This window comes from Halichoerus grypus, chromosome 2 (genome assembly GCF_964656455.1).
Source record: "Halichoerus grypus chromosome 2, mHalGry1.hap1.1, whole genome shotgun sequence".
Lineage (NCBI taxonomy): Eukaryota > Metazoa > Chordata > Mammalia > Carnivora > Phocidae > Halichoerus > Halichoerus grypus.
The window spans coordinates 166,412,442-166,437,057 of NC_135713.1; the positions used below are offsets into that span (position 1 = coordinate 166,412,442).

At 37.2% G+C, this 24,616-nt stretch overlaps 1 protein-coding gene and 1 non-coding gene across 5 annotated transcripts in view; one reads left to right on the forward strand and one right to left on the reverse strand.

Annotated features, from left to right (window-relative positions):
• Positions 1-24,616, forward strand: part of SSH2 (slingshot protein phosphatase 2) — a 242,910-nt gene that overhangs the window by 128,223 nt on the left and 90,071 nt on the right. Inside the window, exon 1 of one of the 4 annotated variants that reach the window (XM_078068104.1) lies at positions 4,615-4,683. The exons of 2 other annotated variants lie outside the window; for them this stretch is intronic. Coding sequence is in view for 1 of the 2 variants with exons in the window: in XM_036094637.2 (XP_035950530.1) it covers positions 13,188-13,315 (128 nt within the window). In the remaining variant the exon portion in view is untranslated. Of the gene's footprint in view, positions 1-4,614; positions 4,684-12,993; positions 13,316-24,616 lie in introns of those variants that run through there. One more of the 4 variants, XM_036094637.2, reaches the window with a different exon arrangement.
• LOC118537263 (small nucleolar RNA SNORA31) lies at positions 18,942-19,071 on the reverse strand. Its single transcript, XR_004918032.1, has one exon. It is a non-coding gene; the product is annotated as a small nucleolar RNA SNORA31 (small nucleolar RNA).

Below are 24,616 nucleotides of genomic sequence, written 5' to 3' on the forward strand. Positions count from 1 at the left end.
TTGTGAATTGTCCTGGTTTTCTGATACTCTGATTTCTAGTTTTTCTTGTATAATCCAACCATCATGAAAGCATTGTCTTTAGTTTCCTGTTTTGATTTCTTTAGAGTGAAAACTTATAGATAATTGTGAAGAGAGTTGAGTACAGAATCCTACTAGAAATTTAGAACTTTCCTTCAGTCTTTTACAACCCTCTTAGCCATACCTAATTAAACAACAGTTTTTAAAGTAACTAGCCTTTATTTAGGTTTTTCAAAAAAATTTGAGTTCATATTTCTAGAAATAACAACTTTTATTTTTGTACTCATAAGTAATTGGTTTATATAATACTTAATTACATTATACAATTATGATAAGAAATGCAATGGGCACCAAAGTTTTTAAAACAAACACACAGATTCTTTTTTAAAAAGATTTATTTATTTATTTGAGAGAAAGAGAAGGTGGGGTGGGGGGCAGAGGGAGATAATCTCAAGCAAACTTCCCGCTGAGCACAGACCCCGACATGGGGCTCGATCTCACAATGCATGAGATCATGACCTGAGCCAAAAACAAGAGTTGGACACTTAACTGACCGTGCCACCCAGGTGCCCCACAAGCACACAGATTCTTCATAAGCATGCCCCTTAACTGGTAAAAGTAGAAGTGAATGGCCATTACTAGAGAGGAGTGGCCTGTTAGGCAGGAACATCTCTGCTGCTATGACAGTATGCTTTATAGAGACTGTCAGTCCCTCAAGTCCTTTAAAAGTGGAAGCTGATTAGCAATTTTCACAGATTGCTGTGATGATGAAATGAGATATAATTCATTTAAATAGTTTGGCATAATGCTTAGCACATAGTAAATGTTCAATAAATGTTATTCACTATTACTGAGAACCATGATAACCTTTATAGAAGGGGTCTTAAATAAAGCATTAACCCGACAGCTTTGGATGGTGATGAGAGGAGGGGAAGAGTAAACTTTTCAAATGCAGACCAGTAAAGAGCACACCATTCAGGGAGAATGTTGAGTAGTTTGGTGAATCGAATGCCAGTCTTTCATATATCTCATCTGTCTCCCCTGCTTTACTGTGAACTGTTTACCATATAATTATATATTCTCATACTTCTTTGAATACCTAGTATTCACATGGTGCCTGGCAGAGTTGGTATTCATATTTTGGTATGCCTCTGTATATCCATCGGTAAAATATGAACAGTAATCACAGTGTATGTCCAAATATGAATTAATATTTGAAGGGACTTTGAAAGCCCTGTTGTAAAGATTCAGTATAAGAAATTTACTATTCTGTCTCCTAGTGTTCTGTTTTTATTATTACAGGGCTTTTCTCTAGAGTATTAGCACTTACCATTTCAGTACTTACCATTATGTCCACGTAAAAATGTAAGCAGCCATTCTTCTGTAGTTAATGCTTTTAAGTTTGATTGACTCAAGCTATCTTTCTTCTGAGATTTTTTAAGAAAGGGTCCTTGGGGCAAAACATGTTTTATGTTTTGGGGGATGCAGAACAAAATTTGAACTCTTTGAGAAATGTGAATTTAATGTTTGATAGAACACATCCATTGTTCCAGCAGTATCACCCAATATAGTCCAATATCAGTATGGACCTTTGGAGATGGGGTGGCTGTGGAGAATTAAGATGCCTTTAAGCGGAGATTGCATTTTACAAAGCAAATGAAACTTAACAGCCCACAAAGGTGGGTGTTTGTGTGCTTTTGTTCTTTTTTTAAAAGTGATGGGATTTCTTCTTACAGGAATTATGTTTTAAATGTATATTTAGGTGCCACTTTCGATTCCATTCAACTATAAAGAGTTTCAGAATGGAGAGTTGGGGAGCTATGTTTTTGTTACAGTTTAACTGACTGTTTAATCATCCACCTCTGTTCCAGTAATATCTAGAATAAATTACTCCTGGTAATAATATAAGAAGAAAATAACTTTCTTTAATTGTAATTCATTCAGTGTTAGCTAAATCTGTCACCAGCCTCTCACTCAAAAGCCCAAATTTATTTTCTGTGACATAAAAAGGACTATAATTATAAGTGGTTTTCAGCAATCAATAAATTTCACTAAGGACTTTATTTTTAACAGCCACTTATTATATCTTCCTATTTGCTCAATCTAAAAAATCAGCTTGGAAATATTTTTAAATTTAATTTTAACCTAAATGATTAATTTTAATAAGTAATTTTTCTTTAAAAATTGTTGTTAGAAGTTGGGTTAAGGCAGTAGTATCTCTCATTTCCCAAAATTAAATTGCTATTTTTAACTCAACACAATCCTTTTCCTTGAAGACCTTCCTTTTGAAAGGCAGTATTCTGCAACTGAAACAGTCCACATTCAAGTTTATTTTTCTCTGTATCTATTATTTTACCTATAAAATTATGAAAACATCAGCCTCAAGGAGTAATTACTATTTTAAGTTAGACCACTTAAAGTGAAGTACCTTACAAACAAATAAAAATAATGTAATTTCTGGTAATGTAGTCATTTTAAAACACTAAAACTGAAAGATATATATTCCATTGTTTTCAATTATGTGGAAAGAGCGCTGGTATTGGAGTTAGAAGATGTATGTTTGTATTGGTTGCATGACCTTGGATTCATTCTTTGAGACGCAGTTTCCTCTTACTTAAAAAAAAAAAATTAGCATGCTTATTATGAGGCATAAATAATATAGAAATATGAAAATACCTCAAATAGGCAAAGTCCTGTTACATAAATGTTTTATCACAGAAGGTATTTTTATCATTAGTGAATCTCTTGTATTTCTTCTCGTGGTCAGTTTGTAACAGAGCATTTTCCTAAAATAAGAGTTCATTTAGAGGGTTTATAAGGGGAACTACAAAAACCTTTTAAAAAATTTTAGGGGCACCTGGGTGGCTCAGTTGATTAAGCGGCTGCCTTCAACTCAGCTCAGGATCTCAGGGCCCTGGGATCAAGTCATGCATTGCAAAGGGGTCGCGCTCAGCGGGGAGTCTGCTTCTCTCTTTCTCTCTCTCTCTCAAATAAAATCTTTAAAACAAACTTTTAGAAGTATTTCTCTTCTAATTATTTAATATACTCATTTTATTAGGGATGCTTATCAACCATAAATAGTTTCCCCCCCTCTAGGTTTAAACCATGGTGAGAAGGGGATTATAAAATTTCAAATCATTTCATGAACCCCAGAAAAGGATAGAAAAGTCAAAGCTGAAATAACTACTTTACGAGAAGTGACTATGTGAAGATAAATCTCAAAGGGACTGGTCTTTTCTCTTTTTATTTGTTAGATACCATAAAGCAGGGGCGCCTGGGTGGCTCAGTCGTTGAGTGTCTGCCTTCGGCTCAGGTCATGATCCCAGGGGCCTGGGATCAAGCCCCGCATCAGGCTCTCTGCTTAGCAGGAAGCCTGCTTCTCCCTCTCCACTCCCCCTGCTTGTGTTTCCTCTCTCGCTCTGTCTCTCTCTGTCAAATAAATAAATAAAATCTTAAAAAAAAAAAAAAAAAAAGATACCATAAAGTAAGAAGTTGAACAGTAATTAGACTATCAAGCCTAATTATTGTTTTCTATAAGTATACCAGATTCCTAAGTATCTGAAACCAGTTGATATTATTCCTGAGATTTTTAGACAAAATAGAAACTAGAGGTTTTTGTTTTATTTATTTTTTTAAAGATTTTTTTATTTGAGAGAAAAAGCGCGCGCATGCGCACATGAGCTGAGGGAGGAGCAGAGGGAGAGGGAGAGAGAATCTCAAGCAGATTACACTGAGTGGAGCCCCACGCCGGGCTCAATCTCATGACCCTGACATCAAGACCTGAGCTGAAGCCAAGAGTCAGAGGACACTGCATCACCCAGGCGCCCCTGTTTTATTTTTCCAACATTTTATTATTTAAAAAAGTAAACATGCAGACAATGCAGACAAAGAACTGTAAACACCCAAATACACACCCTTCCTGGATTCACAATTAGCATTTTGCTCTCTTGACTTTATCACATATTTACTCACCTATCCACCCTGGACTAGAAGTTTTAAGCTGGAAAAATGTTTTATTTATTCTTTTATATCTACTTTATGTAGTAATATATAAGAAATATTTTAAAAGTTCAAGGCTTTACAAGCTACAACTTTCTGAATGAATTTTACATTAAAAATATGCCATATGCATAATATAAAAACATAAATGGAAAGATGAACACCAAATTTAGGAAGAGTAGCTACATGTACAGACAGGGTGAAAGGGCTCATAGAAAAGTTCACAGAAGGCTTCAGTTGTGTTTTATTTCTTAAAAATCCAAAGAGTAAAATGTTAGAATGTGATAGTACTGTCTATTGAGTATCTGGCTGTTTGTTATCCTCTCTGTTTGCTGTATGTTTGAAATATTTCACAATTAAAAATTAAAATATTTGCTACTTAGTTTTCTTTTCCCTTGGCCAAGTATTTTTCACTTCACTTAAGATCCATTGTCTAGTTGGCCTTCCAGCTGAGGTGGATTAAGTAGAATCTGACAACACCATATCTTTGCTCACTTGATGCACTAGCTAAAGAATGATACAAAATACCCCCTTTCTACAAAGTATTGAGGAGTATAACTTTTGCATACTTCTTGGTTTTGCCTAACCCAGAGAGAAGAACTTCCTGTATTGTACTTAAATTCCTTGAAGATATTTGACATGCTTGTTGAAAAAGTGTATAATTGTGTAAGTATGTGATTTTGCATGTTCACCTGATTTTAGAAAAGAAAGACATGGAAAGTGAAATATGGCCAGGGAAGCTGATACATGAAAGCTTGAAGAGATAATGATGCTGCTCAGCCAGGGCCAAGAAACTTGACCAGTCTAAACAAACTGCATAGTACTAAATTGCTGTGAAAGGGCTGAATCAATCCTGCTGCGATTTGAACTTTTGGCTCCTGAAAGTCTAAGACAGGCTTGAAAATAAAAATAAAGCCCTTACCTAACTGGGTTGTATTCCAGACCCTCTACTGGATTCTCTGTGTGAAGGAGATGTCTGTCTATCAGAAAAGAGAGAGCAGGAGAAAAATGAGGCAGTGAAAAGGAATCTTGGGGGCCACTCCTTATACAAGCTGTGAGGGAGATCACTAATGTATCGATTCCTTCAGGAAATATTTATCTAGAGCCCTAAGAAAACTATAGTGGGGTGCAGTGTAAGGGATCAACCAAATATATTTAATGCTTAAGACTTGCCTAGCACTGTGCTAAGTAAGTTCTATGAAGTCCACAAAAGAGAGTTACTGTGTCTGATTTGCTCCCACCAAGAGATAAGTTATACAGCATAAAATAGAGAGTAAAACCTTGAATAATATAGATTATAAATTCTAAAGGAATCAGAAAAGTGTCATAGCATACTATAAACAAGGAATTGATCATTGGACTTAATCAGACCTAAGTCCAAATCCTAGCTCTGACTGTATAAACTTGGGCAGGTCCCTTAATTTCTGAGCCTCAGGTGCCTCATCTGTAAAATGAAGCTGATAATCCCAGCTAGCTCTGCTTATCTATATACAGGATTGTAATGAGAATCAAGTGAGGATGAATGTGAAAACACTATAGAGTTTCTAATTATTGAAAGACCTGAGAATTTGAAACAAGGCCTTGAGAAATATGTTCTACATAGATAACTTGAAAGGCTAGATGAAAGTGGTCTCAGAGAGGGAACAGCTTGAACAGAGAGGAGGATGAGACTCAGATACAGGAGGACAGTACAAAAACCTCCTAATTATAGCAAAGGTCTGTTTTGGGAGAATGGGCAAAAAAAAAATAGTTACACTGATTGTGTTGGAGAGAATGGAATTGAGGGTAATATGCCATAAGGACTGGATTATAGTAGGATTTAAATTATGGAGGGTCTGAAGGCTAAAAGTGAAAGTTTGGACTTGTTCTGAAAGGGAATAAGGAACTATTTGGGGATTCTGAGTAAGGAATTATTATAAAAGTATTTAACTCTTAGTTATTTTGATAGTATCTTAGAAAGTGCCTGGCATACAAGTATTCAAAATTAGTCTAACTGAATTCAGTCAATCTATCAACAATATATAGGATGAATTAGACACATCTGCACCTAGAGTCTAAGCTTCTTATCACCTAGATTATTAGTCTGGTTCATCTTTTTCTTTAACTGCCTAGCTAGTAGGTTTATTTCAAACATCAAATAAGATGATGATGCCACCATTATCTACAAATACATTAAATGCTTCCTTCACATAGGATGCTGTGTAAAGAAACTAGGGAAACAAACAAAAAACTATAGATATAAATGCCTTGGAAAATGTCTTGTGATGAATATTAGCTTGAAAGGCAGAGTTCTAAGGGATTTGGTAGCAAGAGGATGGTATACAACAGCCAGAAGATCTTAACTGCTATATTTAGTACTGGGTTAGGTCCCTATTACTGTCAGGACCTGCTAGGCATAGCTAGGATCAAATAGAGGAGGAAATACCAAGTGCAGTAAGGTAAGTAAGATCTCCAGGAGTTCTTCCTGTTGGCAATAGAACTTTTCAGACTTAACCTGTTCCATAGTGAACCTCCATCATCATGGAGACAGTGTAGAGTACTGGTTAAGGAAACAGGTTCTGGAGCCAGAATAACTGGCTGGGGTTGAAATACTGCTATATAACCTTAAATTATTCCACCTCTATGAGCCTCATAAAGACAAAAATAGAATCATAGAGTTGTTTGTGAGAATTAAGTGAGATACTGCATGTAAACTCTTAATAGAGGATCTGGTGCACCATGAATGTCAGCTCAACAAATGTCCATTATTGTTTTTATTTTCAAGACCTTCTCAATTCCTCTAGCCTTCATTTTTTTGTTACTCCCAATTAACTTTCTGTTTTTCTATCTCTTGTCTCACCCCATTCCAGGACACTGAAAGCCACATTTGGCTCATTTACCTCTAGTATGTTCTAGAGCATTAGCATCAAACAAGATCCTAAAATATCTTTTGGATTTAAAATTATATTATCTTCAAAGTAGTTCAAGTATTACATATATTTTGTTATAGTCTAAGTAATTCTTTGAAATCAATGTCCATAATATAGTTTTTCATTTTTCTTTAAATTAAGTCTATTTTTCTAGTTTCTCTCCATAAGCATGTGTCATATACATATATATATTTTTTTTTTTTTTTAATGTAGTATGTAAAAGATGGGACGTAGAACAGGATCTTGAGCCCTGAGTTAATTTATAGATCACAGGATAAGAGGCACTAAGATTCCATGGGAAAATAAAAAACTAAACCTTTTAGGAGGGCAATTTAATCATATCTAACAATTCCTAAGATGTTTAAAATATTTTAACTAACTGCCAATTCCACCTCTAGGTATAAATCCAAGAAATATATTCACATGTATGCATAAAGATTGCATGAAAGTATGTTCGTAATGATATTGTATGCAATGGTTAAGACTGTAAGCATCTTAAATATCCATCAGTAGAGGACTGTTTAAATAAATTATATATAATTGTAAAATAGAACACTATGCACTCCTTTAAAAGAATGCGGCAAATCTATATAAACATAGGAAAATGTCTAAAATATAGTGATCAGTGGAGGGGAAAGCAAAAAGCAGAATAATATGTGTAATGTATATAATTCTATGCTTATGTGCATGTGTGTTTCTTAAAAGGGAGCTACAATATATTAATGTTTACATATGCAAGGAAAATTTCTGGAAACATTAACAATCATCCCTGGGAGTAGGATGATGGGGATGAGAAGAGTGACTTTTTACCTTTCTGAATACTGAAAAAAAAAATACCATAAGTACATATTACTTTTTCAAATGAGTAAAAATAAACAAAATTTTTAAAAACTGGAAAAAAAAGTTTTAATCATTCAGCATGTGTATAAAAAAAGTGTATAAAAATGTGTGTATAAAAAAATCATTCAGCATGTAATAAAAAATAATTTTTAAATAATAAAGAAGTAAAGAAATAAAATGTTTAAAGAGATAGAATGGGGATTAAATGGTTAAATGTTTTATAAGGTGTGTTGGATGTGAAAAGTGATCTATAAATGCCTATTATTTTTACTAAACAATAGCATGTGGGGCTTTTGTAACCTGAAGAAAGCAGCATTTCAGCATCTCTTCCTACTGGAGCATATGGTGGTTAAGACCACGGGGGATAAATGCCTTAGAGATTGCCTCTCCTGGAGTTGATATACAGATCTTTTCAGTATTCCCCATTGCTCTTACGTGGAAAGTTCCATGGCAAGGACTAGAAGGGTTCAGTGACATTGTTCTATCCAGTGTTTAAAACTATTGTCTGATACTCTTTTAAATAAAACTATTAGCCACATGGTGATTGCAAAAGGATTGCTTTTAAGAGCCTTTGTTTACAGAGTTTGGTTTATTGTATGAAGAGTGCCTTTGACTAAGTGTAGTGAGATACCTCTTGGTGCTGTCTGGGCAACAAGTTAGGAACTCGGATGTATTATCTTGAGAGTTTTACAGATTAACAGGATTTTACAGATTAACAGGAGACAGAATGTTGTGCTACTCCAGGTAACAGACTTTTTGTTTTGTAACTCTTTAAAGTGTTGGTTTTCTCCCTTTTGACACTCAGGGGATTAATTTACTATTTATTTCTGTAGATCACACCCTTGGAGAAAACATAAAAATACAAATAGGCCTTCTGACAGATATAATCATATTTTCTTATGACTAGGTATTTTTAAAATAAAGTTATATAAGTTAATACTATTATTTAAAAACTTGTAAACACAGGGGCGCCTAGGTGGCTCAGTTGGTTAAGCATCTGCCTTGGTTCAGGTCATAATCCCAGAGTCCTGGGATCAAGCCCCGCATTGGGCTCCCTGCTCCGCAGGAAGCCTGCTTCTCCCTCTCCCACTCCCCCTGCTTGTATTCCCTCTCTCGCTGTGTCTCTCTCTGTCAAATAAATAAAATCTTTAAAAAAAAAAATCCAATATAATTTATTTTAAAATCTCAGATCAAATTATGATTTTCAGAAGGGTAATCTCCCCAACCTTTCTCTTAACTCTCTTAAGCATACGGAGCCATTAAGTCCCAAGTGTAGATTTTTGTGCTGTACATTCTTTCAAGTACTTTACATCTATTAACTTAATCCTCACAGTAACTTCATAAATGAGGTACTAATACTGAGCCACAGATTAAGTAACTATTCAAAGTTCACAGCTAATGGTGACACTAGGATTCAAACCCAGCCTAATAATTCCAAGGCTAGGACTTTTTTTCCAAGTAAAATTAACGTACAGCTTTATATTAGTTTCAGGTGTACAATATAATAATTCAACAATTCTATACTTTTCTCAGTGTTCATTAAGATAAGTGCACTGTTAATGCTCTTCATCTATTTCACCCATCCCCCCCTCCCTTCTGGCAACCACCAGTTCTCTGTATTTAAGGTTCTAGTTTTTTGTCTCTTTTTTTTGTTGTTCATTTGTTTTGTTTCTTAACTTCCACATATGAATGAAACCATTGATATTTGTCTCTCTCTGACTGATTTCACTCAGCACTATACCCTCTTCGGTCCATCCATGTTGTTGCAAATGGCAAGATTTCATTCTTTTTTATGGCTGAGTAATATTCTAGTTTTAATTGCTGGGCTCTACTGCTTTGAACTCTATGACTGTTTATCTTAAGTAGATTAAATGCATTTTTCAGGATTTCTAGGCTGAATGAAATTCCTTTCCTAAGGTTCCCAACTCTAACAAAAATAGATTTGGGGACCTTCCCTTAGTGTTTTATTATCCCATTTTACAGATGAAAATCATTGACTTAGCCAAAATCTTAGTTTATTAAATGGTCATGTTAGAACTAGAGCTTAGGTCCTCTGGTTTCTAGTCTACTGCTTTGGCACTTTAACACTATCACTTTTTAGCTCATTAGCTACCTTCCATTCAAGTGATCCACCCAGGTTGAAATTTTGTTACAGCAGCAAAAACATACCCACATCCTTCATTCACATTTAAGGGCACTTTCCTGTCTGTCGTGGAATTCCTATCGGTCAGCAAGTAAGTCTCTGGTTTTACAGTGTTTACACCTTAAGGAGAGACATGTGAAGACATAGTAACAGAAGCACCTTATGGATACAAGGGACATCTATTAAAAGCATCTAATGTTTTTAACATATAATTCTATAAAAAATTTGGTCATAGCTAATGCTGTCAAGAGCCAAAATAACATTTTAAAATATTCATATTTCTGTGCCTTGAAATGGTCAGCAAATGACATGACAAAATGTATTTTAAATCTTCTAACTCAAGCAAGAGTATGAAGAAATGCAGCAATTTTTCTTCAGGGCCTTTGTGCAGATTTTTTAAAGCTCCTTCTGACTTCATGTGGAGTAGAAAAGTAGCTTAGTTTATTTCATGTTAGTCTAATTTGGAATCATTTTTTAATTCCTAGATGCTTGGGTACAGAGAGCTTGCTCCCTAGAGCCTTGTTTCCTGACAGTGGAGAGTAAAGGATTAAATTGAGCTGAAACTAAATTGATTGACATTTTGACACTGCAGATTGTGAAAAGAAAGGGAATTTATTCAACTTTTTAAGACAGTAGCAGAACTATTCCCTTAAAGGTACCCCAGTTTGCAAAGATGATTTAGTTTTTTTTCTTAAAAAATTATGAGGCACGTTCTAGCACTTTCCCAATTTCCTATCTTACAGTTCAAAGCGAGAATTTAACTTTGAAAGCTTTTGAAAAGGCCTGGATGGGGGTGTTAAAATAGACTCCGCTGAACAGGCACTGGCAGAGGTCTTTTGAGGGGAAACAAAGGACTGTATGCACTTCTGGGGTGTCACTATAGGAACCTATCTATAAAAGACAAATATACATATTTATGAAATCCTTATCTTTAGCGTTTTTTAAATGCCAGAGATATTAAGTGTGAATTGAGTAAGATACATTTCCTGCTGACTTCTTTTTCAGACAGATATAGATGATTACCATTCCATCATTTTCATAAACGGCATCATTTAGTACGGACTCCAATAAAATCCCATCTCTGCTGTCATGAAGGGAACTGGACTCACCTTAACAGTGCTCTTCTAAACAGCCTGCTGCCTTTCTTTGATCACTGCCAGGAGGCTGTAATAAATTACAGCCTGGAAGAAGTTTCAAACTGGCAAGTTTGCCAGATATTTAAAGCAATTTATTTCGGGGTGTATCAGCAGATTTTTTCTTACACTGCCATTTGGGTGCCTGCTGACACAGCCTGAATAAATCTTTCAAACATTTTCCTTACTAGAGATGGATGAAGACGATGATGCACTGGACTCTGGACCTTTAATTAACTCTTCACTTGCCAACTGGTTCTTTCCTATTACCAGATCTGTAGGAAACTTAGATCCCTATTTCCAGCATGAGTTTGCAATATTTCAAATCTCTCAGTGCCTTGGCAACAACTTTAAGTTTTATGGAAGGCAAAATAACAAAAGAGTTTCTGGTTTAGGCATAAAATATATAATTTAGATTATTTCATTTCTAGTATTTAGAAAATTGCCAAATTTCCTAATAGGAAAAGAGATCTGAAAAATTATATAAAACAAAGACTTGTTTCTAATTTTAGTCTCTTTTATCTTATAATAGGATAGTGAAGTCATTTTAAAAATTATTACTAATTCTGGCTCTAGATCCAAAGACAGTTTTATTGATATAGGTTTTACTGATACATAATTTAGTCAGGTATTCAGAAAAGCATAACATGCACATGCCTGAAAATATTTGTTCTCATGAGACTGGAAGGGCAAGAGATGAGGGAACTAACTTTTACTGCGTGCCTGCACCAGGCCAGCCCCTTTTGTAAACCACTATATAGCATGCAGGAGAGAGAGGAGAGATTTATTTTATGAAGAGCTACTTCCTGGTCAGGTGAAAGGCATTGCTCAGTGAGTTGTTAGGAATATGATAAAGCTTAAACTCATGAAGGCATCAGGATATAGGGTTTGGTAGGAAAAGCCCCACCTAAAACAGAAATCATAAAACTGGGGTTCGTATCTAAGTGATGTCACTTACAAATGAGGTCATCTGACTAGACCCTGAATATTTATTTTACATCTGTAAAGTGAGGATATACTCTCTAGTCTTCTCCATCTCCTAGATCATTTGGCACAGTAGTTATCAACCATGGCTGTACGTTGTAATCACCCAGGGAGCTTTGAAGAATATTGATGTGTAAGATCTCAACCTCAAGAGATTCTGATTTGATTGGTCTAGGGTGCAGCCAAGCATTGGAGTGTTTAAAATCCCCACAGGTGATTCATATGTGCAGCTAAGGCTGTGAATCCTTGGTTTGGAGAATCGTTAGGAAAGCCCTTTATAAATTTACAAGGGTTAGCAGATGTTATGGACAATGTAAATAGGGTTTTTTCCCCATCATAACTTAAGCTGTTTTGCTTTAAAAAAAAAAAAAAAATCCAAGGGTCCCTCGGTGGCCCGTTAAGTTAAGCCTCCCACTCTTGATTTCGGATCAGGTCATGATCTCAGGGTCGTGAGATGAGCCCTGCATCCGGCTCCCCACTGGGGTGGAGCCTGCTTGGGATTCTCTCTCTCCCTCTTCTCCCACCCCTCTTCTCTCTTTCTTAAAAAACAAAACAAAACAAAAGCCTATCTCTGAATTTCCCTAGCCTTTAATATTTAGAAAACCGTTGATAAGTATTCGTTGCATTTGTGAATGAACGGCGTTTCAAAGTTTTAAGAACATTTGAAAAATGGGGTTTCGGGTTCAATATGTAGAGTCGTTCAAGAAGCAGGACCTTTCTATGGAAACATTCCCAAGAAACACTAGCCTTTCTTGCCCACGCCAAGCTCGCTTCAATCCTTAACGCGCGTTCCCCACATACGGAGATGCACGCAGCAGTATCGGGTGGGTGCCACGAGCTCCGGGGCGGAGCGCCCAAAGGGCCGACCCTTTCGGCTCTTCGGACTCTTCCCCGCCCTCTGTGCCAGCCCCGCCGCAGGGCCCCGCCCCGGACGCGGGTTGGGGCGGGCTGTTGGCTGCGCCCGGCCGCCGAGACTACACAGCCGAGCCCTAGGGCTGCGGCGACTGTCTCCGCGCGATCCGGAGGGCCCAGTTTGGACGCGGGGAGCCGGGGTTGCCCGCGCCTCTGGCCCGACGGAGCCCGACGGAGCCCAACGCGAGCGCCTCGTGCCCGAGCGGGGCTGGGGCCAGGATGCGGAGCTGCGAGCCTTGAGCTGGCCCCATGACCCTGAGCACGTTGGCCCGCGAGAGGAAGGCGTCCCCCGCCTGCACCTGCAGCCTCGGGGGCCCCGACATGATCCCTTACTTCTCCGCCAACGCGGTCATCTCGCAGAACGCCATCAACCAGCTGTGAGTGCGCCGCGCGCCCTCCCGCCCTCCGCGAAAGCTGGGAAAGTTTGCTTTTCAGCAGCCACTTTCCCCAGCATCCTGGGGAGCTAGCAAGCAAGCGAGGGCGAAATCGCACTCTGCGGGCTTGAAGGTTTCGAAGTGTCCGGGGGTATAGTGGGGTGGAGGTGTGGGGTAATTCTTGGAGGCAGAACGTGTCCCCGGGGGTTGGGCGGATTGAAGAACCATTTGCGAGAATTTCTGATAAACTTTGAGGGAATCTGAAAGTGCAGTCGTCCCTGGGAAGTTGTGGTGGCCGAGTGACAGCCGAGCGGGAGACTCTAGGGGTGGAGGGCGGTCTGTAGCTCCTGAAACGCTGCCCGGAAACGCTTGGACCTCCCTTGCGGGTCCTGCTGGTGATCAAGCTCCCGTGTTTGTTGTTTGGGGTTTTTTTGTCGTTTGGAATAAGTTTGCGTGTGACTATAGGTTCCTGTTGCAAGCCGTTAACACAAAGGAAGGCTGTCAATTCTTTGCTCCAGCTGGTTGTAGTCTGGAATTATTTTAAAAAATTGGATTTCAGTAGTTTGGCTGTTCTACTTTTAGTCTCCCCCTGTAGTGGTACAAGTCTGCTTGCACACTTTCATTCACGAAAGTGCAAGATTCAACGCATCTTTAAATCGCTGTTTTTGAAGTCTCTAGAGTTGTTGTCCTTCCCTTCCATTGTGGTTTAGCTATTTCTGAGAATTGTGTGCTGAAGCTTGTGGTTAATCTCGCCTCACAGTTACAAAGCACAAAGTAGAGGAACTCCATCTATTCAAGCAGCATCCTTAAACCAGTGGAGTGGTTTAGGGTTACTTTAGGTAGCAGCAGTTTGGTCTTTGTAATATATTAGCACTCACTCCCGAGTGGCTCCAGGAGAGTCAGCTACTGAGGTTTACCCAGATTACCGGTACTTAAGCAAGGCTTCTGTCTCCTTCCCAGGTCAACCCTGAAAAACTTTTTTTAATGTCCAACAACAGAAACTTTCCATGATCTCTTATTAAAGGTCCCAAGATTAGCGTGTTAAGTGATTTATAAATAACCTTACATCTAATTTATTATTTTAATTAATGGTTTGCTCTCCCACCAAATCAAATTAAATTCATTTGAGTTTCAGTTTTTTTCCTTTGTGTTGATTCATGGTAGAGCTCCTACAAAAAATAGCCACACACAAAAAAGTGGTTTTACTGCTGTGAGTGTAAACTCTACAGAATTAAATTCAATCACTTACTTGCATTTTTTCTTTAAAACAATATGGAGTAAAAGAGAAGGAAAAGAGGGAATAATCTGAAACTGGATAACCAGTATCAAAGTAGTAGTGTTAACAATACTTTAAAAATAAAAATAAAAATAAACCATGGTGGGAGCAACCCACATATCCATCAGTAGATAAATGGATACAACAAAATGTGATACGAAATACAACTGAGCATCATTCAGCTTTAAAAAGGAAGGAAAATCTGACAAATGTTACAACATGGATGAATGTTGAAGACATTATTCTAAGTGAAATAAGCCAGTGACAAAGGAGTTGGGGGAGAGGGGAATGAGAAATTTGTGTTTAATAGATTAAGTGTCATTTCAGAAAGAAGAAAAAGTTCTGGGGATGGATGATGGTGAAGGGTTGCGCAACGCTGTGACTATATTTAATGCCACTTTAAAATGGTTGAAATGGCAAGTTTTATGTTATGTATATTTACTGCAATTTTTAAAAAAGATTAAAATTTAAAAGGCAGAGCTTCTAAGCTTTTGGAGGGGAAAGGAATTTTGCATTTTAGTTCCTAGTATAATCAAATTAAGCCCAAATTTCTTTTCCTACTAATTACTGTCTTTGGGTAAATCATTTGACTTCAGTTTCTTCCACTGGAAAATGAGGTTCCTACCCCAGGGGCTCATAAGAGATCATATGTGCTAGGTACACTTTGCAAACTGTAAATCCCTGCACAAAAAATGAGTTAATTGAAATTAAACAATAACTAATAGCTTCCATTTGTTGACTGCTTGTCACTGTGCTAAGAGTTTAATGTATACTGTCTCATTTAATCAGAACAGCAACTTTATGAATCAGTTTCTTCTATTTACAGACAATGAAACTGAGACTTAGAGAAGTTAAGTAATTACTTATGGCCATATAGCTAATAAATGACAAAACTGTCCTTAGAATACAGATCTGTTTCCTACACTGGTGCTCTCAACCACTGTAAAAATTATATTCTTAGTAGGTGCAAGGTCACTTTTGAGACTTAATCTTAGCAAATGCCCTTAACTGCTGACATCTTCAACTTAGCAGTGAAAACCGTATTTGTTACACTAAGATTTGTTAAGGTAGACAATCTTTTAAGAATTTGCAGAATATTTCTCTTTCATTTTTGTCTTTTGTCACTTATTTTTTTCTTATAAGAGACTTAATATCCAAATTTCACTTCTTCTAAAATGTATTCATTAGTATTACGTTAGCCATCATTTTTATTTTGCATTTTTAATGTCACCAAGTTCATCATCATTTAAAAATCTTTAGGGATCATTCTGATAAAAATGAAAATTTTGTTAAAACATATGCATTTTGGGTACATAATGCAAAAGTTAATTTAGGGTCCATTGTCACCCATAGTTTTATGGATTGGCTTAAGAAGGTCAGTAAACACCTTGAGATCGTATGAAAATGTTGTGCAGATAAATGTATTTTTAAAATCAGATTCTCAATGTGATCTTATAAAAAGTTAATCTCTTTCCTAAAAGGACGTATTTCCAAGGCTTGATATTGTAAAGCTCAACTGGTGTGAGCATATCCCTGTCATGCCAGATATATAAATAGCAGCGACTGGTGGGAGCAACTAAAAGATTAAGATTTAGGATCCTAAGTGAAGACTGACTCAAAAAAAAATTTAAGTGTGTATTTGGGGAAGGGGGTACCTTAACACATGACTAGCCTTAGCCAGATGGTTCTGTGGTCACTGCTGAGAACCCACTCATAAGAACTTTTATTTTATTCTCATCTGCTGCCTCAGATTTGCTGTGGGTTTAGAAACCAAGTAACAAACCCTATGAGATCTGTGTCAGAGTAAAAAGGTTGGAGTCCTAGAGTGAGATCCTAGGGGGGGCTCTCCTATAGAGAAAGTTCATGACCTTTATTTAGAGTATGGTGTTTAGACACCTATTTGGTGATTTCACAGGATCATTCTCATTTCTGGACTTTCAACTGTTATATATAAATGAAATTAGAGATCAGCTGGGGTATTACTGTAGTTTATTGGCGATTATATCATCATAATTAGATTATGGTCTCCCTTTGTCATTGCATAAAACTCACCAAATATGGGGTTAATTTGGAAGTATCAATGAAGAACATTAAGAACTTATTAAAGTCACTCCAGAAACTAAGAATAGTTACTGTCATAAATTGAAATCCTACTAGAAAAAAATATGTGAGCAGCCAAGAGCATCATGTGATCAAATTTCAGGGGTCTTAGATCAGACTGCTCAAATATTCATGAAAAGTTCCATACCCTTTAAGAGTCTATACATACTTTTCAATAGAATAGAAATCAGAATTTCTGAAAAATATGGGAGCCTGTGTTGTTTTTAGAGAGCCAACATTCAATCCCTGAGAAATGGCTGCTAAGCAAGGGGCCTTCTAGTGTATTGGTATATGCCAGGCAGCTTATCAAATAGGTGGCTATTTTTGTGTCCTACAAAGTTCAGAGAAAGATCAAGAATTATTAGATAAAATGCTGGCAAAGGCTACCATTAAAACAGTGTTCCCCTTATGAAAACCTCTGATCAGAAATCTTGGAATTTAAGTTCATGGGACATTGCTTGATTTGTTAAACAGGTTACCTTGAACTTTTTGTCCTTGACCTAAAATACTTGTATTTATTACTTGATTTCATGAATGAGTTTGATGTCCTAGCTTCACATCAAGGCTTTCTAAAGCTCAAGCTTAGCACCAGGAGCATATCCAGATGATTATCCAAAATACAAATTTTTGTGAAACTGAAAGGTGGAAACAGTTTTAATTTTTGTGTTAATTAGTAATAGTACTAGTACTCTTTCAGTTCTGTTCTGTAGTTACCCAGGTGACTTCACATGTGCTCATTTCTGAACTTAAGCTTGCATCAGAGTCACCTAGACAACTTATTAAACACAAATTGCTGCCTGGGCGCCTGGGTAGCTCAGTCGGTTAACCATCTGATTCTTGATTTCCGCTCAGGTCATGATCTCAGGGTGGTGAGATCAAGCCCTGTGTGGGCCTGGGCCTGGAGCCTGCTTAAGATTTTCTCTCTTCCTCTCAGTCTGCCCCTCCCCACCCTTCTCTCTCTCTCCCTCTCTAAAAAAACAAAAACAAAAAAACCACAAATTGCTGCCCACACCCCCAGAGTTTCTGATTCTCTAGGTCTGGGGTGGGGATGGGTAATTTGCATTTCTAACAAGTTCCTAGATGATGCTGGTCCAGGAATTAACTACACTTTGAGAACCACATCCTTAAAGTATTCCTCTGAGGCAGATTGGGCAAGTCCTCATCCACATTTTGTGGAGTAATAAACTAACAAAATTGAAATGGTGAAGTGATTTTTTTTGCAGAGCAGTTACATGATTTGTTATTGGTAGAACTGAAACTAGAACCAGCATTTCCTGTCTCCAGATACAGAGCTTCTACAATGCTACACTGTACTGGTATCTTTGTATACATGTGGGAACATTTCTTTTTTTTTTTTTTTTTTTTTTTAAAGATTTTATTTATTTATTTGTGAGAGAGAGAATGAGAGACAGAGAGCACGAGAGGGAAGAGGGCAGAGGGAGAAGCAGACCCCCTGCTGAGCAGGGAGCCCGATGTGGGACTCGATCCCAGGACTCCAGGATCATGACCTGAGCCGAAGGCAGTCGCTTAACCAACTGAGCCACCCAGGCGCCCCATGTGGGAACATTTCTTTAGATAAATTTCTAACAGTGGAATTTCTGGGTCTAACGGTATGTATATGTTAAAAATTTGATACATACTGCCAAACTGCCTTCTGAAAAGGCTTTGCCAATTTGCTCTTACCAGCTGTGAGAGTATACCTTCACCAACCCTGGTAATATTAACATTAAAGAGCAATTAATTTTTTATTGAACTCCTACTGTGTACCAGGCATTATTTTGAATACTGTTTATATTGTCTAATATTTTCTTCTTAAGAGTTAGATATACTCAGTTAACAGATGAGAGGCACAGAGATGTTGAGTAACTTGTCTAAGATTATACAACCAGGATGCAAGCACAGGCAGTCTGACTCCAGGGCCTCTGCTCTTAAATATTACTCTATTTGCAATTCCCTAATTACTATAGAGGTTTAAGTATCCTTTTATATTTTTTATTAGTCTTTTTCAGTTTTCTTATTTGCATGTTTGTACTTATGACCATTTTTTCTGTTGGTATTTGTTTCTTTTTGATGTACTCTGTATGTCCTTAATATATGGCAAAAATACTTTCTGCCAGTTTATTGTGTCTTTTAACTTTACATCTTGTTATAAAAGTTTTTATTCTTTTTTTATTTTTTTATTTTTTGGCAGTAAAACAAGGTCTTCATTGTTGACAGGGTTACTTCTGAGTTGCAGAAATTCTCCCGGTTTTTCCCCGTACTCCCCCATTCAATCTTGACTGCCACAATGAGACAGAAAGCGCGAGGACACTTTTTTCTTGCATCTCTAGTGGAAACCTTAGCAATAGACAGGAACTGCTCCAGGTCTGTCAAATGGATGCATTAAAAGTTTTTATAATTTTTATGTAATAAAATCCCAGGACCCTGAGCCATCCAGGTGCCCCTATTACTTTTTTTATTTGCTTTTATATCAGACCACCTTGCTGAACTCTTGCTTGGTCTTAATATCCAGTAGATTTTTAAATTGATTTTCTTCACTTTTCTGGGTGGATGCTTATATCACCTGTAAATGAATTTTGCCTGAATGTTTATAAACTCATTGCTTTGGCTGGGGTCTAATGTAATGTTAAATAGTAGCAATGCTTATGGTCTTATCTTGTTTTCCATTGTACAAGGAATGTTTCTTATGTTTTGTAAATAGGTATATTGTGTGCTATAGGTTCTGGCATAGACCATTTATCAAGTTGATGACATTTCCTTACTACAGTTGACCCTTGAACAACATGGATTTTTATCTATGCGGGTCCACTTATAAATGGATTTTTTTTTTTTACAATCAGTACTTTAAATGTATTTTCTCTTCCTTACGATTTTTCTTTTTTTTTTTTTTAAGATTTTATTTATTTATTTGACAGAGACAGACACAGTGAAAGAGAGAACACATGCATGGGGAGTGGGAGAGGGAGAAGCAGGCTTCCCGCTGAGCAGGGAGCCCGATGTGGGGCTCGATCCCAGGACCCTAGGATCACGACCGATGCCCAACGACTGAGCCACCCAGGCGCCCCACGATTTTCTTAATAATGTATTCTTTTCTCTAAATTACTTTATTGTAAGAATACAGTATAATACATATACAAAACATATATTGGGGCATCTGGGTGGCTCAGTCGGTTAAGTGTCAGCCTTCGGCTCAGGTTGTGATCCTGGGGTCCTGGGATCGAGCCCCACATGGGGCTCCCTGCTCAGTGGGGAGTCTGCTTCTCCCTCTGCCCCTCACCCCACTTGTGCTCGCATTCTCTCACTCCCACTCTCTCAAATAAATAAATAAAATCTTTAAAAAATACATGTATTATCAACTGTTTGACTGTTTATGTTATTGGTAAGGCAGAATTCTGGTTGACAGTAGACTATTAAGTTTTTGGAGAGTCAGAAGTTATTTGCAGATTTTTGACTTCGTGGGGACTCGGTTCCCCTGACCCCCACATTGTTCAAGGGTCAACTGTATACCTATTCAAACATTTTTATGCATAGTTATTGAATTTCATTAAATGCTTTTTGGGCATCTATTAGAATGATAATATTTTCCCCCTTTGCTAGTAATGCAGTGACTTATGTTGAGTTGCTAAAGTTAAATCATCCTTACACGCTGTTTGCATTATTTGTTAACAGATTGCTGGATTTGGTTTACTATTATTTAAGATTTTTGCTTTTGAGTATTTGTTGAATCTGTGATGCTCTCTTTCTCTAATGTATGTCTGATTTGTAGAATAATTAGGTGTAGCCTTCCATCTTTTTCTAGATCTGAGACAATTCGTTAGCAGGAATTATCTGTATTTTAAAAGCCTAGCACCAAGAAGTCCTACCCACAGTGTTACAATTTTATGAACTTTTTTTGCTTTTCAAATTTTTAAATGTCTTTGTTCTCACTGAATAAGTGTAATTATCATCCATGATACTTTTTAAATCTAGATCTTGTCCCTTACAGAAATGGGCAAACATCATTAGAATAATTGATAGATAATTGGTAATGGATTGGAACCAGGCATTTATTTATGATTTAAGGTCTTTTTTTTTTCTCTCTTTGGTGGGTAAGGAGACTAATACTAATATTTAAAAGAGTTATGAGGTGTTTCTTTATCTTTGGTTATAAATTAATACTGTTTTTCAAATAATGCGATATATGTTAAGAAAAAAAGAAGAAGAAGAAGGAGATGGCAGGAGGGGAAGAATGAAGGGGGGAAATCGGAGGGGGAGACGAACCATGAGAGACGATGGACTCTGAGAAACAAACTGAGGGTTCTAGAGGGGAGGGGCGTGGGGGGATGGGTTAGCCTGATGATGGGTATTAAAGAGGGCACATTCTGCATGGAGCACTGGGTGTTATGCACAAACAACGAATCATGGAACACTACATCAAAAACTAATGATGTAATGTATGGTGATTAACATAACAATAAAAATTTTTTAAAAATTAATATTGTTTTTGTAGCTATCTGATTCTTACATAGAGAAAATAGCCCTAAAAAGTGGAATGTCTTTTAAAAGATGATCAAGTAAGTTTACATCTGGTGAATCCTCTAGGTGTTATGGCCTTCAAATATGAAGAAAAGGTTAATGATCTGTTGTCAGAGTATAAAGGTACATTTATGTTTTCATTAGTGGTGATAACTTTATGTGGTTTTATCCACACTTGTGTGTGTTTGGAGTCAGAGCAGTAATTGGCTTGGGGCCAAAGAGAAAAAAAAGGAGAGCTCTCAACTTTGGCCTTACTGGAACCGTGCTTAACCAAGTTAACTTAAGAGTTAATCTGCACAATGAAAATGAACAAGAATGGTGAAGTTGTGATATGTTCAAGTCAGAATTTCTTTTTGATTAACCTAGAGTGGATTTCCCCCCCCCAAATTACTGCTTTTTGCTTGTGTGCTTAATGTATGATCATTCCTAAAATTGAGCAATTTCTTTAGACTAGTACTGAGAAACCACTGCCCAAAGCTAAATAATTAAGGATGTTGTCATTCTCTGTTTCCAAGAGCTGTTGGACCTTGGAGTAATAGAGGGGTCCAAACTTCTACGTATCATGTTGCTCACAGCTCTTCTTGGGTGTCTCCAGTAAATGTGAGTCCTCTTAATTACCATATGTTAAACTGCCTTGGGGCTAAAGAACAGTGGTGTAGATGCTATCACATAATGTTTCTGAATTTCTAAGGTGAAAGAAAAAAAGTTGGTATCCTAACTACTTTAAGATAGGGTTAAAGTTAGCTTTGCGTTGTTGAGTGATGCAGGATGTTGCTGCCACTAATATAATTAGGTTTAACCTGAAGAAATGTGCTAAGAACATCCAAGGCCTTTTAGGTGTTCCTGTGATTTGGAAAGGATGTAGCAAATGATTTATAAATAGATTGCTTGCACACGAAAGGGCAAATTTGGGCTCACTTCCTTTTTTGCAGGTTTGTGCGAATTGAGCAACTCTTGTTTTCTGCATTAATCTGTTTTTGAGGGGTGTGATCCTTCTTTTAGTAACCTGAGGGTTTTGGCATTAGTTATGTCTGTTAAAGCAACAGAATCCAGAGGCTTGAATTACTCTCAAAGAGAAACTTCTGTGTTAGTCTATTTTAGAGTGTTGTATTATTTTTTTAAGTTGTAACAGTTTTTAGATGTGGAAGACTTAGAATTACAATTGACCCCTGAGGAGGCAGGAGTTAGGAACCTTGACCCCCTGTGCACAGAAAATCTGTGTATAACTTTTAACTTCCTCAGAATTTAACTACTAATAGTCTACTGTTGACCAGAAGCCTTGCTAGTAACACAAACAGCCAATTAACATATATTTTTATGTTATATGTATTATATACTGGTTTTTTTTTTTTTTAAGATTTTATTTATTCATTTGAGAGAGAGAGAGCATGAGCGGAGGGGAGAGGGAGAAGCAGACTCCCCACTGAGCAGGGAGCCTGCCATGGGGCTCGAGATTGCAGGACCCTGAGATCATTACCTGAGCAGAAGGCAGACGCTTAACCATCTGAGCTACCCAGGCGCCCCTATACTATATTCTTATAATGATTTCTGACTTTTTCTAGGCACATGGTTCATCTGTGAATTTTTTCAAATTGTTGCAGATTTCCAAAATATTTTCCAATATATTTTATGAAAAAAATCTGCATATAATTGGACTCATGCAGTTCAAACCCATATTGTTCAAGGAACAGTCACCTGTACTGTTTCTCCTAAGGTTAATATACCCAATTCCCATAAACACCAAAATATTTTCATTTTCTATTATTATTAATTTTTAATTTCTATTATTTTTTGTGGGGAGCTTTAGTTTGAAAAGTTGCAGCATGTAAATTCTCAGTGTATATTTCGGTTCCTAGGAGATGAATGAAATAGGTCAAACAGTGTGTGAAACTGAACTTCTTTGACATCCCTTTGACCAAATTTGGTATAGATCATTTTGTCAGTCCCACCTCTGTGATGTTCATCCATCCCCAGTAAAATTTCACATTCAATTCTTAAAGTATCCCATTCCTTAAATATTCTCTTTAAAAATTCTTAAAAGGTCTCATGGGTCACATATTCAGAATCTTACTTGCCATTTGTTCTTGTTGCTAATAGTAATAGTTTGGTGTTTGGAATGAAACAGACCTGGGGCGCTTGGGTGGCTCAGTTGGTTAAGCATCTGCCTTCGACTCAGGTCATGGTCCCAGGGTCCTGGAATCGAGCCCCGCATCGGGTTCCCTGCTCAGTGGGGAGTCTGCTTCTCCCTCTCCCTCTGCCTGACACTCCACCTGCTTGTGCTCTCTCTCTGTCAAATAAACAAAATCTTAAAAAAAAAAAAAAGGAAGGAAAGGGAAAGAAACAGACCGTAGTCCCATTCAGTTTCACCACTTATGAGCTGTATGACCTTGAATATATTAATAACCACTGTAAGCTTTAGTTTCCTCATTAATAAAATGGAACTTAGAATACCTGTTTGGATTAAGTATGATATTTGTGAAGTACTGCTAATAGCATTCAGTAAATGGTAGTTAATATTTTTGCTCTTTTAACATAAGCTAAAATATAGGGGAAAGAATTAGAATACAGAGTAGTAAGCCAGCCTGATGGTAAAATTCTATCATTTGCATGATTGTCATAATTGCACCTATTCTGGGCAAAGGGTGGGAGATTCAAAGAAACACAAGACATGGTTCTTGCAGTCAGGATGCTCAATCTGTTGAAGATATAAGACAGGTCAATAAAAGGATAAATAAGAAAACAATTTAGCACATGCTAAGTGCCAGATGACTGGTGCAAACGGTGTTTTAAGTATTCAGAGGACAGAAAGGTATTGTAAATGAGCCAATTAGTAAAGGCATTACAGAAGTAGGATTTGAGCTGGGACTCTGACCTTTATTTCTCCCTGTCTTAAATGTCTTGATTTGTATAAACAGAGATAAAGGGTACTTGAGTGGTGAGAGAAAAGGAAGACTGATGTGGCAGATGTTATGGCCGTATTACAAATAGTTAATTTTCAGTGAAGGTCTGCTGTTAATTATTTGCGGTGAGGAGAATCCAGAAATGCTTTTGTGTAGACTGATTATATTCTTTAGGATATTGCTGTGAGCATATTTTGGATATATCATAGGCAGAATTTATCAAGTTTTATCGAGTACCCATTGAGTACACAGCACAGTAACTAACACTTGCAGACTTTACATAGCTTATTTAGGAAAGCTGCCAATTTTACAGGGTTGTTAATGAATCAGTACCAGTGGCTGGGAGTACAATGTGAAATCCCCACAGGCAGCATAAGAACAGAAATCATTAAACTATCTGTTAGTGTTAGTGGCTTTATGGTGAAAGAAAAAGAAGGAGAGAGAGAAAGAAAGAAAGAAGAGGGAAAAGAGAGAGAGAGAAAGAGGGAGGGAGGAAGGAAGGAAGAGAGAGAA